General features: G+C 45.7%; 1 protein-coding gene across 1 annotated transcript in view; it reads left to right on the plus strand.

Annotated features, from left to right (window-relative positions):
• The first annotated feature begins 1,231 nt into the window (after nucleotides 1-1,231).
• The window catches only part of Pdilt (protein disulfide isomerase like, testis expressed), a 28,101-nt gene continuing 13,166 nt past the window's right edge, over nucleotides 1,232-16,166 (plus strand). Inside the window, exons 1-5 of the mRNA XM_055627594.1 lie at nucleotides 1,232-1,483; nucleotides 3,384-3,583; nucleotides 7,637-7,843; nucleotides 14,079-14,212; nucleotides 15,359-15,496. Of these exons, the coding sequence (XP_055483569.1) occupies nucleotides 3,391-3,583; nucleotides 7,637-7,843; nucleotides 14,079-14,212; nucleotides 15,359-15,496 (672 nt within the window). The 5' untranslated portion in view covers nucleotides 1,232-1,483; nucleotides 3,384-3,390. The remainder of the gene's footprint in view (nucleotides 1,484-3,383; nucleotides 3,584-7,636; nucleotides 7,844-14,078; nucleotides 14,213-15,358; nucleotides 15,497-16,166) is intronic.

Raw genomic sequence — 16,166 nt, forward strand, 5'->3', positions numbered from 1 at the left:
GCCAATGGTGGTTGGGATCTGGGGGTCTTGGTGAAACCTAGTGGACAAAATCCCACAAGAGAGCTGCTTGGGAACACCCCTTAGTGTCTGCTCTTCTTGACAAGGAAGGGTCCCACTTCAGTCACTTTTCCTGAACTGGGGACTGACATTGAATCTGAGCTTAGAACTTTTAGAACTGAGCACCGTCCAGATGAGAGGGCCCCAGACGGGATGGCAAAGGATGCTGGTAGGCGCATAAAGAATGAGGGACGTTCCTAGGTAACAAGTGGGCTAGGCACAGGCAGAGGATAGCAGAGGGCACAGTGCCAGCATGGGTCCAGTTTGAAGGTCTCCCAGAGATGATGTAGAGGCAAGCCTAAGTTTCAGGGGACTGACTCTCAGTAGAAAGAGCAGGAGGGGCATGGGGGTGATGGCTGGGAGGAGGGATTACTTCCCTTCCACTCCTGAAGAATGTAGCAGTTCATTTTTTTTGCTTGCATCAGCCACATGTTCCCTGAACAAAGCTTCCTGTCGTCAACCTTGCTTTAAAACTGTCCCCTTCCTCCACCATTTTTCAATCTTTATTATCTGCTCTTGTCCCTCAGCCCTTGCCCCAGCATCTTCCTTTTTTTTTTTTTTTTTTTTTTTGTCTCATCTTCTTGTTTCCCAGCAGAACACAAAGATTCTAGTCTGTTTTGTTTACTTCCGTGTCTTCCTTGCCTAGAAGGGAGGACAGCATGTGTCATGATGTAAAAAATATCGAGTGAATAAACGAATGAGTGAATGTGATAGTTTGAGATAAAAATGGTCCTCATGGGCACATAGGGAATGATACTACTCAGGAGGTGTGGCCTTGTTGGAGGAAGTGTGTCACTGAGGTGGGCTTTGGGGTTTCAGGAGCTCAAGCCCAGCCCAGTGTTTCACTCTTTCTTCCTGCTGCCTGAGGATCTGGATGTAGAACTCTCAGCTATCTCTGCAGTACCATGTCTGCCATGCTCCCTGCTATGATAATGATAGACAAATATCTCTAAAACTGTAAGCCAGCCCAAATTAAATGTTTTCCTTTATAAGAGTTGCTGTGGTCATGGCGTCTCTTCACAGCAACAGAAATCCTAACTAAGACAGTGAATAAAGGAATGAATGAGTGAATGAATGAATGAATGAATGAATGAATGAATGAATGAAATAGTAAGATTGGTATGGTGAAGGCTGATGGTTGAGTGTGGTGGTTTGGGTAAGAATGGTCCTCATAGGCTCATAGATTTGAATGCTTGGTCACCAGGAAGCGGCCCAATTTGAAAGGATTAGAAGGTGTGGTCTTGTTGGAGAAAGTATGTCACTGAGGGTGGGTGTTGAGATTTCAGAAGCACAAACCAGGCCCAGAGTGTCTCTCTTCGTGCTGCCTGTGGATCTGGATATAGAACTCTCAATTTCTCCAGCATCATGCCTGCCTGGAAGCTGCCGTGCTCCCACCATGATGATAATGGACTAAACCTCTGAAACTGTAAGCCAGCCTCGATTAAATGCTTTCCTTCATAAAAGTCGCAGTGGCCATGAGGTCTCCTTACAGCAAGCGTCTTATCAGCTGGTGGGGTCTGTTTTCAATGCTGCAGACCTGGGGCTTGGGAATCAGACATTTAGGGCACATGGCCTTAAGCAAGTAGAAAGTGGGAAATGACACCTGAGGTTGTGTCTCTGACCTTCACACGCACGTTGTCACTCACACAGACATAAACACACATATCATATACACATACTGTACACACACAAATTTATGAGACTGTCAGGAAAATTTATATGCTGCCTAGGCAGTTGATACAAAGGTGTTACTGTTTCATCAGATATTATAATGGTGGTTTCTATACTCTTAGAAATTCCCCATCACTTAGCAGTTCATCTTGACATATTCATAAATGACATGTGGACCGCTTGAGCGATAAACTGCCACGATAACTCAGTGGAGAGATTATGAGACTATGGAATAATGTATGGTTCTATGTGCTTTTGAGATGGGTGCCTTATAGATAGATACACAGTGCCATTTCCCCATCTGTACGTGTTCAAAATGTCCCAAGTGGAGAGATAAAGCAACAACAAGTGAAGAATTATCTGGGAGCCTTTGACGTGCATAGATGTACTGGATAGCTTTATGTCAACTTGACACAAGCGAGAGTCACTGGAGAGAAGGGATCCTCCACTGAGAAAACACCTTCATAAGACTGAGCTATAGGCAAGCCTGTAGGGCATTTAGTAATTGATGGGGGGGGGGGGCTCAGCCTATTGTAGGTAGTGCCATCTATGGGCTAGAGGTCCAGGGTCCCATAAGAAAGACTGAGCCAGCCACGGAGAGCAAGCCAGTGAGCAGCACCCCTCAATGGCGTCTGCATGAACTGCCTCCAGGTTCCTGCCCCGTTTTACCTCCTGCTCTGACCTCCTTTGATTAATGAACAGTGTTATGGAAGTGTAAGCTCAATAAACCCTTTCCTTAACAACCTGCTGGTTTTGGTCATGGTGTTTCATCAGAACAGTAACTAAGACAGGTCCCATCCGGAGTAATTCTGAATTAACCTGAATTTGGCTGAGGTAGGATATCAGTCATGTTCTTTAAATTCTCCAGAGGATCCAGGGTTAGGAAAAGAAAATGGAACGCTCAACAATCTGTATAATCTGATTGCTGTTTATGGTTTAAAATATGCATATAGGAATATTCAACATTAGTGTGGATTCATTATGGATGATCAGCTTCCTCCACAGTGAGATCATGGGAGAGATCTTTATTTTTTTTTACCTGACAGTTTGAGCTCTTGTTGCTATTTGCATATCTGAGACAATATCACATCTCGTAGCCCAGGCTGGCTTGGAACTCACTGTATAGTTCAGGCTGACCTCAGTCTTGTTTTATACCCTTGTGTCCTTACACCTAGATTGACATATTTTTGTTTTATTGTTTACAAGTGTGTGTTGTGGCTATGACTTTTTAGAACATTTACTCTTAAGAACATTGCAAAGATCCAGTACAGCATAATGCAGGGAAGTGGGCTGGCCAGAGTTGAAGGAGCAGGAAACAGCATCGGTACTGGTAAAATGGGATGGTGGGAAGGGACCAATCAGAGAATCACTTTAGGATTCTGGCTTGGGACTCATCTCTGCAAAATTTTCTCCAAGTGAGTGGAAACTAGTGGGCTCCAAAGGCTTGTTTGATTCCAGGCCTTCATGAATGGGAGCTGTTTTAGCTTCCCTTCGAGTTGGCCAGACAACTTTGTCTTTTGCTGTAGGGCTGTCGCCAAGCTGTGTGTATTGCTGAGGTTCTGTGAGCCCTGCTAGCTCCAAGTTACCCACAAGGCCTTAAGGAAGGGAGTGGGTTCAAAGGGTTTGAGTGCTGTTTCCTCTGCTGCCCCCTGCAGGCCAGGCATGGAACTGCTCTGGACGCCACTGCTGCTGATGTCGGCTTGCCTCTCTGAGGTCCTTGGCTCACCAGAGATAGACGGCGACATCAACATTTCCCGGCCTGTGCACATCCTGGAGGATCATAACTTGATGGTGCTGACTCCTGCAGGCTTCACGCAGGCACTGAATGACACTCGCTTCCTAATGGTGATTTTCCGTGAGTATCCGGCTCTGGCAATGAAGCGTGATGCCTGTCTCATTGATTTTGGGGGTCACAGGAATGCCATATACTATCATGCATTGAAAATACTGCAGATGCTCACATCTGGGAAAGGCCTGTCCCCGTAAAAACGCAAGCTTCCACTCACTACTAGCTGTTTTATCACAGAGGGACGCTAAGGTAATCTGTTTTCTTGAACCCTCTACGGCTGATAAAAGCCCTCAGCTTCTGGCATCACATTTTTTAATTAGCTTGATAGCAACCAATATGAACACTTCGACGTATCTGAATACTTCCCTTCACACCAGCACAGATTTTTGTCATATAAAAGAGACACTCAATTAAACTCATTAAGTTTCCATCATTGATTCCGTCAATACATAATTCAAAATGAGTTTTTGAAAACTGGTAGACCTTTTAAGGTGACCTTTGGGAAAATCATTTTGAGGAAAGATTATAAATGTTTTCCTCAAAGGTAAATGGGATTTGTATACAGGAGAGTTTTGGGGGATCTCAGTGGTTTTCAAATTTTTGGTCAGTCATCTTTCTGAAGATCACTGAACTCAAGGTCAATGCTTGGCAGAACCTTTCTTTCTCGGGCCTCAAATGTTGCCTGTGTCTAAAACAAACTTCAGTACTTTGGATTTGGTTCTGAACAGCAGTTTCTTCTAACAGCCTGTGTGAACTGAGGGCACTGCAATGCTCCCATGTCAAAATCAGAAACTCCTAGGTCATCCCCAACTTTGCTGTGTCTAGAATGTATCTCCACACCCTGTGAGGTCTCCATCAAACTCTGTGGTCCCCAGCTCTCTCCTCTGTCACTGCCGGCTTCATTCTCACCGCTACCTACCTGAGACCCGAAGTAGACTTCTTTATGAATTACAGGCCCCTTCCAAATGCGTTCTCTGGAAAGCACCCAGAGAAAATGGTTTCTTGAATGCAGCTCTAGTTGTCAGAACTGAATATTCTGGCTCAGGCCCCTGGATCTTTTGCCATGGACTTTGTTCTGTAGCATATTTCTTCCTTCAGTTTTGCACCTGGATTGTGAGGTTTAAGCTTCTCGCGAGGGAACTCTTTCCATACTCATTTAGGCTGGGTAGGAATCTTTCCCAGTCTTGTTAGCCTTCTTTCTGGTAGCATTTGTCACGTCGTATCAAAAGCACTTCTAAACATGTGTGTACCATGGGTCAGGGGAACCAGCCGTACCCATCTCTTGATCCCTAGATCTGCCACTATTGGAACATGGTAGGTCTCCATACTTTTCAGGCGAGTGAATGAATGAATGAATGATATTTTCTTTGTATCCTCATTTTCGCTGTGATAACTAACTTGAATGGGTCAAAGAGAGAGGGAAAGGCAACTTTTTGGTGGAAAGGACAGAAGAAAAGATTTGGAAGTAGTTGTTATTAGGGCCATTTACCACTTGTCCCTAAGACAAAGGTGGCAAGAATCTGTCTTGGGATTATAGTGGATACTGATGGTGATGATGATGAAGATGGTAATTGGATTGGGATAATGGTGATACTTGATAATGAGGAGATAATAGTAACAACAAAGGTGAGAATGATAGATGTGATAATGGCAATGGTGATAATTGCCCAGGTTAGCCTCGATTGCCAACCTGACATAGCCTAGAGTCATCTGAGAGGAGAAGCTCAATGGTGAAATTGCTTACAGCATATTCTGAGGGCATGTCTATGAGCTGTTGTATTGATTATTAATTGATATAGGAGGGCTTGAACTACGGTGGAATGCTTCATCATTGCTTGGGCAGGTGGTCCTCGGCAAGGCTGTAAGCAGCATTTCTCCGTGGTTTATGACTTGGTTCCTGTTTCAGTTCCTGCTCTGACTTCCCTCAGTGAAGGATTTATGGCCCAGAAGTATAACACAAATAAACTGATTTTCTCCCCAAGTTGCTTCTGGTTAGATCATTTTTAGTGTAGTAGGAGAGAGGGTAGAGGAATAGGGAGAGGGAGGGAGGGAGGGAGAAATAGAGAGAGAGAGAGAAACTAATACAGAATATAAATGGTAATGTTGAGGGAGATGATGATGATGATCATAATGGAGATGATGGTAATGATGGCAGAGTTCATGACAATGGTGACAGAAATGGTGATAATGATGTAGACGATGGTGGTGGTGATAGTAATAGTTGTGGAGATGCTGATGGCAATGAAGACTGTGGTGATGGAAAGGTATAGATGATGATAGCTGTCACGGTTATAACCATGGCAATGACGACTCTAACGGACATCTATCAAGCACCTTCACTGTGAGTACTGCGCTCAGTACCATGGTCCCATCCTACCCATGAAACGAGCTTCGAAAAGGTTAGAGTCACACAGCTTGTCTCAGTTTAAAGCCCAGTCTCCCACCCAAACTACTGCTCAATCCATCCCATAGCACTGCACTGATCTTCGGAAGATGTACTTTATTTACTGTAAGTATTTATTGAATGCTGGGTTGCCCAGACCTATTCTCAGCACTGAGAAATGAACGGTGAGCCACACTGCCTTCCCGGAACTCACAGCCAGGAGAGGGGAGACAAATGCTAAGTAGCTTCAGAAGTGAATTATGTGGCGTGTCTGTGGCCACAGGGTCTCCCTTCCCTCCATTTCAGACACTCCAGGGCTGTGTGCGGAACCTCTAAATGCTCCACCATTTGGCAAGTATCCCGATGCTTCCCTTGCCTTGTACTCTTACACAACCAGGAGCCCAGCATGGCCAGGTCCAGGTGGAAGTTGGGAGAGTTCCCTGGAGCAGAGCCACCAGCAAAGAGGCCAGAGTTTGCTGCTGGTGATGGATGGGTGTAATGAAGGTAGTGATGATGATGAAGCAGACAGGAGAAGCAGCAGTCTGTGAGAGAGGCAGAAAGTCTCTGCTTCCCATCCACATGTGGGGAGTTTAATGAGAATGATCACTCACAGGCAGGCTCCATCGCTGAGCCAGTAACTGGCAGCTGGGCCAGTGCCAGCTGTCCTAAGGCCCAGCTTCCCCAGCCTTGCTTTATGAAACATCTGTCAGATGTGGCCTTGCCCACAGCTAGGAGGTGACTTGTACATTCTCCAAGGGCTCCAGATGGACAAGAGGTTTGGAAAAGACAGAATAGTGTGACTTAAAGGGAATCGATTTTCCCCCAATCCTGACTCAGAATGCCAGTCCCACACATGTGGCAGCGGGGACCTGAACTCTCTCAATGTCCTCAGGAGGTCTGCCATTTCATCTCCTCTCACGCCAGCTAGGACAGCCCACCCATGACCAAGGTTAGGTCCCTGAGGCTGTTTTTACTAAAGAGCCCCTACCTCACCTCACTGCCCAGCGACGCGAACAACCAAGGATTTCAGAATCTCAGATACTGTAAGAGAGTACCTGGTCCCTTAGGCTTACTCCTTCCCAAGGTGGGATCAGAGAGGGGAATGAATACATAGGGCTTCTCACACCCCACTTGCCTTTGTATGAGAGCTCCCAGACAATGATTGCTTAGTTCCAAGATATTCCACCAGGTGGTGCAAATGAGCTACTTCTAGCGCCCTTAATTTCTGACCAAAGAAAAATTTGCAGTTAATAACAGTAGTGATCAAAATGCATTATATCCTTATTATGTGCCAGGAATTAATTTAAGTGCCTAGTGAAAGTTAAAAAAAAATTGAGTTCTGTAGCCAGCTTAAGTATGCCCTGGTATCAGGGCCTTGATCAAGTATGTGGGCTTTTTTGTGCCTCAGTTTCCTCATCTATAAAACTGAGATAATAATAATAACAACCACATATACCTCATAAGATCATTGAGGGGGCAACAGCCTTTAGTGCCTTTAAAACCCTTAGAAGAATACTAAGCACCATGTAACAAATCGTTAAATTATTTTCATTTGATTCTGATAATCTCCCAAATTGTCCCATTTTATGACCCATTTGCCTCACCTTCTGTCAGGTTTCTGAAGCCCACTCCTTAGCTGTGAACACAGGAGAAGCCAGGGGCTGCTAGGATAAACAAGAGCAGGAAGTGGGGCTGGAGCAGGAAGCTGTTATCTATCTTCACACCGGTTCTTTCAGACAATCCATCCTTGAAGCAGTCCAGGAAGCTGGCCGAGGAGCTGGGTAAAGCTGTGGAAATCTTTGGCAAGGGCAAGAACGGCTTGGGCTTTGGCAAAGTGGACATCACCGTGGAGACGGAGCTTAAGCAGGAGTTTGACATCAAGCAAGCCCCGGAGTTGAAGCTGTTTTACGAGGGCAACAGGTCAGAGCCCATCAGCTGCAAAGGTAATGGCAGTTGGGGATTAGGTTGATTCCAAGCTCATGGAAAGCCTGCTTGGCAGTTTGAGGCAGGATGTGAGAGGCTCTGGTCCACATGATCTTTCAGTGACCCAGGCCCTTTTTTCTCTTTGAGCCGTGAAGCCACCTGCTCTTTCCTCAGTATCCAGAGGCAGGAGCTCGCCACTGGTAGTGGGCATGGCTGGAGAGTGGCAGAGTCACTCCTGTTGGCGATTCACAGAGTGGAATTCTGATCCATAACCCCATTCCAATGCCAGAAGGCTAAGAAACGTGGCTCAGCTCTGTGTCTAGAAGGAAATGGGAACATTCGGCTGCAACATCCCCATCACAGCATCTTCGCTAAGGAGGAACAGGAAGTTTTATACTACCAGACCAGAGGTTCTTTCTAAGCCCACTCTTGTAGCATAGAGGATTTTGACAGGGAAACACTGCTGGGCCAAAGGGGAGGTGGCGAGGGGCTGGGGATATAGCTTCAACAGTAGAGTGCTTGCAAAGGATGGGGGCTTGATGCCCAGAACTCCTGTGAAGAAGTACCAGGCATGGTGGTGCCTTCTTGCAGTCCCAGAGCTGGGGGAATGGAAATGGGCAAATGACCGGGTATGGCAAGCCAGTGAGGCTAGCCTATTTGGTAAGTTCTAGACCAACGAGAGGCCCCATCTGAAAAAAAGAAATGGTGCCTACAGAATATCCATGGTTGAACTGTGGGCCTCTAAATGTGAGCATGCACAGGCGAGCATGTACACACACACACACACACACACACACACACACACACACACACAACTGTGTGCATACATACACAGAAACAAATTAGAGAGACTGGGGGTAGCAGAACAAAATCTAGAGGCAGGGTGTCTCCCCAGCACTTTCCTTCACAGCATCATTCATTGGCTTGTTTGCTGACCAAACTCTTCACACACCCACTCACTGACAGCTTCCCGTGCTGTTGAAGATGTCTGGAGAGTTACACATCTCAGTGTGTGACATGGCCGATCCTAATTTGCAAGTGTAAACAGACGTGGGATGTGTGTAAACAGATATGGGATAGACAGGGGCTGGCAAGTCTATGGATGGATGGATTTATGGCTGGGCTGAAGAATGGATGGATGTTACAAAGCTGGCGAAGCCTAAAGGGGCTCGGGAGGGGGGCTGAGATGGCTTGGTGGGTGAAGTCATTTGCTTTCAAGACTGAACCTGAGTTCAGCTCCTGCAGCCCACATGGTGGAAGGTGGCAGCCTGTGCCTCTGTGTTGTTCCCTGACCTCCGCAGGCGAGCTGCGGCACACAGCCTTGATAATTAATCCACAAATAAACGTAACAAAAGAGACTAGCCCATCCTCTCGAATGCTGACGGAATGGTGCCATGGTATACATGTTGAGTGGCAGAATCAGAAGACAGGCATGACCTTTTGCGGGCGTTGGCATTTCTGAAGCTTTCTTCTGGGCAGGGAGCACATGAAAACCCTGGGAGCTAAACGGGACAAGCGAAGGACCCAGTCCACCTTGTGAGACCGAGAGCAAGTAGAGGTTTTGGCTTTGAACGAACCTGATGAACTATTGCCAACGGGTTGGAAAGAGACTCTGTGAGGGAGGGATGCAGTCATCAGGATGCTCAAAAGAGTGGGAACGGGAGAGAGACTGGACAGGCAGGCTGGGTAAGCTCTTCAGAGGGAGAACTGTCTAGAACAGACCAGGCAGGGCTTCAGTGGAGAGTAGTGTGTGAAAGCCAGAGGAGAGATGGGGATCCGATTGCTAGGATCCTGAAGAATGATCCTCAACAGTAGGGAGGATCCATCTAACCCATGAAAGGGGTCCTTGATGATGTGCTGGCTTCTGGGAGGACCATGAAGAAAGAAGCAGGCCTGAGGTGCTTGGTGCAGGCTCACGCCTGGTCATGGCATGGCTCAGGTGCTGGCTTGCCCATCCTTGCTGAAGGAACACTGAGCCCCGATTCCATCAAGAGATGACAAGATGACTGTGTGCCAGTTCTACACGCCACGTGAGCTTGGCAGAGACTCAAGGACTCTGGAGTTTTGCTGGTGGCCACGAGTGGCTGAGACCTCCTCTGCCACTCAGGAAGCGTCTGTCTCCTCCTCCAGGAAGTCTGCCCCTGCTCAGGGTGTGCAGCCTGCTCCCCAGCCGTGTCCCCACGATATCTGTGCATCCTGATCAAGAGGCTGCCTCACAGAACGTCATCTGCTACTTAGTGTCTTCAAAGAGCACCACAGGGCATGGGCTAGCCTCCACCCAGTCTCTGCACCCAAGTCCTCACCGCCTGCCTCGGGAGCAGCCAATCCCTCTTTCCCAGCCTCAGTTTCCTCATCTGAAAATGGGGCCTGTAGAAGCTCTACCGCCCTGGGCTGCCGGGAAGATGAAGCAATGCTTGCAAGGCGCGGGGCCTGACAGATCCCTGGAGCCAGCGCTGACTCCCAGGTGCTTCTCCAGGTGCTGCTCAACAGCGTGGCAATTATTTTACAGCTGGAACTCTACAAAGCGCTACACTGCATCCTAGCTGGGGCTGGCAAAATGACTCAGCTGGTGAAGGTGCCTGCTGCCAAGCCTGGCAACCTGAGTTTGATCCCTGGAACCCACACACGCTGGACTCCAACAAGCTACCCTCTGATCTTCACACATGCTCCATGGTAACAGCACAGCCCTATACATAAATTGAATTTTTTTTTCTTTTTTTACAGAAACAGTACTTCAGCTAGTAAACAGTGAAGTCAGGGATTTTTTTTTTTTTTTTCTGGAAAGGGATTCATAATACGTGCTTTAGCCCCATGAAGCAGAACACCTGTCACAGCTACCCACTCTGTGAACAGGAATGTCTGTAATTCCAATAAAGTTTTATTTATAAAATCAAACAGTGGGCCGGATTTGGTATAGTTTGTTGAACTCTGCCCTACATTGTGCAATGTATTAAAGAAATAGAAGTGTTTACTATTAACTATTATTTTTTTAAGCCTAGTCCAGTGCTTGGAATGATTATGTTCTTAATAGTTGTTGAGTTTGAGCAAAATGAATTACAAGAGCTCACTTCAGGGAGACACACACAAGAAGACAACACATATTTCTGAGCTTGCTCATCTCCCTCTTCTTAATTGTTGCTTCCCAAGCAGAGAAAGGGGGAAATGGGGTGCCAGGATGGACTCTGGGCCTCAGGATCGGCTGTGAGCGCTTGAATGAAGAAGCTGGGGACCTTCGGCTTACTCATGCTCATTCTAGGCAGAATGAATAACGCCTACTCGACAGGGCTCTTTGGAGTTCCAAGAGGAGACACTGCTCTGCACGCCACCTGCAACCTGACTAATAGGAAGCCTTACTCAGGATGGAGGTGGATTTAGTTCTTGCTGGGTCAAAGCCCAGTCCTGTTCTCCTCTAATAGCCAAGGACTGGCACTGGGAGACTTGGCTGTGTCTGCCTCCCCGGAGGAAGGAGACTCAAATGGCCTCTGGGGCCTCTTTTAGTGAAGTATTCACAGCTTGTGCTTGGAAATATGCAGCCAGGCTCAGGCCCAGTCAATCATTGACACAGCGTTCACACCTGACTTGCCACTGTGTCCTCTGGCAGAGAGTCAAGAGCCGGGGAGGCACCGTGCCTGGCAAGGGCAGTGCCCAAGCTGCAGGCACTTGGGAACAAGACGTTGGTCAAGCTCAGGACTACCTGAAATCCACAGGGCCCGCCAGGGCCAGCAGAGGCCTGGGAAGCAGCTTCTCACGCTGGCTGTCCCGGTGGTCCATTCCCTTCATTCCCTCCTTCTGTAGTGACTGCTTTTTGTTTTGTCTTTTTGAGCATCAAGTACATACCTGGCAGCTCACAATGAAGACATTTACTCCAAATCATAACAACGGTTTGAGAAAGTGATAGGCTTAACAGAAGAAAATAGAAGTCTTAAGATAACGTCCAGGGCAGGGGAAGGATTGGTAAGACAGAGAATGACCAGGGCAGGGAAGGGATGGTAAGAGAGAGAATGACTGGGGGCAGGGAGGAGATGGGCCATAAAAGGGCTTGGCACGGGGAAAAACCGAGGCTGCAGCCGTGGGTCTAATGGCCTGAAGGTGGTTAAGTTTATTTGGAGTTTACTTTCTTGATTATTTCCTTTCTGTGTGTGCTTTGTTTGATATGGGGTCACCGTGTAGCTCAGGCTGGCCTTGGCTTCTCCTGCTTCAATCCTAATTGTATCTACCAAAGCTGAGCCTGGCATCTCCTGTGCCCTGATATGCTAATGATAGGCAGTCACTGTGCCCCAGGTAAACACATACCCTAGGACTCCAGCTGTAGGAGGTAAGGAACAGGTAAACAAATGCATGCTGTTAGAGGTTAAGAATACCATTACTTCCAGGTGAGGGGGGGCTTTGGTGGGGCACTCAGCATTCACACTTATTTGTGTGGCTGTCTCTCTCACCGTACTACAACTCTGAAGGGCTGGCCAGGACCACGCCCTGCATCTTTACCTGGGTGGCAGTTACAGGCGCATCTTTACTTTATGAAAAGGCATCACGTGTACATTATTATTTACTCCTGCCTAGAACATGGTTAAGTATGTTCCCTCCCACCGGATCGCAACCCCTTTAGCAAAATTACCATTGTGAAGCAGCAGCGAAAATAATTTTATGCTTGGGGGCCACCACAGTACGCAGAACTGCCTTCAAGAGTCGGAGCATTAGGAAGGTTAAGAACTGCTGTCCTTGGGAGTTGTGATGGCTAGTGCTGTCTGTCATCTTGACGGGGATCTAGAATCAGTCGGCAGACGGGGCTCTGGGCACACCTGTGGGGAGGGTTATCTTCGCCGGGCTAACTGACGTGGGACGACCCAAGTTAACTACAGGCAGGGCCCTCTTCCCTGGGCACGTACTAGAGTATGAGAACTGGAGACAGCGAGCTGAGCACCGGCTGTTCCCTGTCTTTTATTTTTGATGCCGTGTGACCTGCTGCTTCCAGATCCTGGGTGCCACCTTGACTTCCCTGCAGTTATGGACTAGGCTTTGAACTCTGACCCCAAACAAACACTCCCCCCTTACATTGCTTTTGCCAGAGTGTTTTGTCATAGCAGCAGAGCAGTAACTAAGACAAAAATATAAACAGTGATACCAAGAGTCTTTTTCAGTTGCCCCTGCAATTCTGAGTGGACCAGCCAATCATTATGAGGCTTTTTGCTCTATCTTGGAGGGCCTTCTTTGATGCCTCCTGCTTACCTCCTGAACAATTTCCAGATTTCAGATCCGATGTCATTGTCCCTAGGAAACCCTTCTTGACCTTGGATTCTAGGTCAGGCATTTTTGCTATAGGCTTATATAACTTTGGTTTGGATATGATTATATACTTGTTTGTGCCATTATTTGATTATTGTGTCAGCATACAGGACCTTCAAAAGCTGTGGCTATGTGCTTCTTTTCTACTCATCATGATATTGGCAAAGCTACGTATGGCACCTTATTACAATGAGGAGAAGTCAATACACATATGCCCAGTAAATGAAGAGCTAAAGGAATTGAGTCACAACTGATGGTCTGATTGCATCCCAAAGCTACTCAAAAATAAATCTTGATTATTTAAAAAAAAATATTTAAAAAATTCTCTCCCACCCTATACAGTAGACATTGACATAAACAAGAGCTTACATTATTCTCTGTCTTATGGAATTGATGTTCCTATTAAAGGCACGTCTGTTTGTACACAGCTCTGTGTCCATTCTGATATAATGTCTTTCCAGACATATTAGAAATACATGTCCTCATTTTAGAGGCTAGGAATTCTACACTTGTCTCCTCCCATTTGGCAGATGAGGAATGGAAGTTGGGATTCTGAAACCTTACAGGATATTTGGGTCCCAGTGAAAGCATTAGAAGCAGAAAATGGGATGTTCTCCAAATGTACAGAAATATATGATTTTTGACTTATATTTTAAGAAAAGCAATTTCTTTTCCTATCGCCTTAGAAAAGGCTGGGGATGCTTCCTCTCAGGTTAGATTCCCAGGTGGGCTGGTGAACTGGCTGTTGGCAAGAGGAACCTTGCTTTCCTCATCTGTAGAATGAGAAGAATAAGAACAAAATCCTCCATTCATTAGAGCTGCTGGGAAGGTTTTGTATAAGCATAATATTCAGTACAGGGTCTTGGCTGTGGAGAAAGGTTAGTGGCATATAGCTTCTCTTCATACGTCCATGACTTGGATTTCAGGAGAAAAAGAAGTTCTGATGGGATTCATTTGCTTGCCTTTCTTCAGATGTGGTTGAATCTACAGCTTTGGTTGTTTGGTTGAGAAGACAAATAAGCAAGAAAGCACTTTTGTTCAACAACAGTGAGGAAGTGACAGCTTTTGTCAATTCCAGGCCCTTGGTCATTGTTGGCTTCTTCCAGGTACCTGGGTGAAGAGGTGGGAGGTTATTTTCATGTGGTTGAGTACTATGTGTGGGAAGGTTTCAGGGTAAGGAAAGTTTCTAAAATGGGTCCTTGCTCAATTTTCCCAACCACTGAGCTGGTGTTCCTGGGAGCTCCTGGATTCAAATGAAGAAAGAGAACACGCAAGTTGAAATGTTAGAAGTTAGAGGATGGGAAGAAACATAGAAAATAAGAGGAGATTGGCATCCATATTTATTTGGTTTTAATAGTAAAACTGATCTTTGGGGTATCTATTTGGAATATCAGACACTAAGAGGGTGACTTTGTCTTCTGGCTTGAGGACAGTTCTAATAGGCGTCTGTTAGTCTGCTTACGATAAGCGAGTCTCTACCCATAAACTCTTTCCCAGCCTCCACATGAAACAATCAACGCTGTACACATGCATCCATTTAAGGATGGATCAATCCTCATCCAGAACTAGTGTGGGAGATGCTTGGAAGAAGCCCATAAACAATTTGAGCGTGACTATCAGACGAACACTTTCTACTGATTTTATTCTTTATCCTTATAAATGTTACCGAGTGTGTTTGCTTGTAGAAAATGAGTTTTTCGTTTGCCTTGACTGATCTGCTTTAGGTTGACAACACGTCACCTCTCAATAGATGTCAGTCTTTGCTATCATAGTCATACACGAGGAGAGTGCATAGCTCTTCCCTTTCTGCTTCCGGAAGAATATTTTTGTCCTGAATATTCTTTCATCCTGAAGGCTGAATCTCAAAGGCCAAGAGTGTGACTGCATCTATACAATAGTTCACATTTGGTGTTATGTGCAGAAAAAAAAAATCAATGGCTTCTTCTGAAAGTGATTCTGAAATTAATTTTAGAAACATTCTCGATTCATGGGCCAGAACAACCGTTATTTTAATAATAGGAAAAAAAAAGTGAAGCTACATAGTTATCTCTATTGATCTCTATGAATTTTCCTGTGTGGGTTCAGTCATAGCTAGAGGAAACATCCATAAAAGAGGGCTTAGACCACCCAGCAAAACCCCAGGATTTAGAAAAACAAAGGCACAGATGGGCACTTCTTTCCCACCTTCCCCTCAAATAAGCCAGGCACGGTTGCCTCCTCCAGAGAATTATGAAGCATGCTTTCCCAAACAGGACTTAGAGGAAGAAGTGGCAGAATTGTTTTATGACACAATCAAGGATTTCCCAGAACTAACATTTGGAGCAATACCAATAAAAAATTCCTATGGGCATTTTCACGTGATCCTTGACAGCGTCCTGGTGTTCAAAAAGGTAGGTTTTGATCCTATTGATCATGATGTCCTTTCATTTCATAGCAAGTGATGGCATTTGGGGACAGGCTCTGGCTCCAGTAGCTGTGAGTTAAGTGTCACTGGACTAGTTGACTTGTGAGAAATCTGTTTCCTGGGCCCCCTGCCTTTCCAGCTTCTCTGCCTTTGCCAGTATTTGTCATACACAGGATTTGGGAAGTCCCTTCACAAAGCATGGACAAACCCTTTTAGGCTCCTGTTAAATGTATACTGTCTACAAATCTAAAGTTCCGCAGAATAAATCAATAAAAAAATCAAAAGCCAAATAACAATTATGGAAAATACATTGTAGGTATGTTTGTATATTTTAATGCTGAATACATTTATTAAGTACTTGGATTCTGTATTATACCTACAAGCAGATAGGTATATTTTACGTACTAATTTTATTATAATGATTTCATTTTTGAAATTGTAATTATGTAATTTACTCCTTTCCTTTTCCCCCTCCAACTTCTCCCATGATTTTTCTTTCTCAAAATCATGACTTTTTTTTTTAGTTGTACATATACACATATATACATAACTAAGACATAAATACAAGCTTCTCAGCCCATATAATGTTATAAGAATGTATATCCTAAAAGCTAGGAATATGAGCCCTATGGTTAGACTGCCTAGTTTTAAATGCT

The sequence above is a fragment of the Psammomys obesus genome, unplaced genomic scaffold (assembly GCF_907164565.1).
Source record: "Psammomys obesus unplaced genomic scaffold, mPsaObe1.curated_primary_1811, whole genome shotgun sequence".
NCBI classification, from domain to species: domain Eukaryota; kingdom Metazoa; phylum Chordata; class Mammalia; order Rodentia; family Muridae; genus Psammomys; species Psammomys obesus.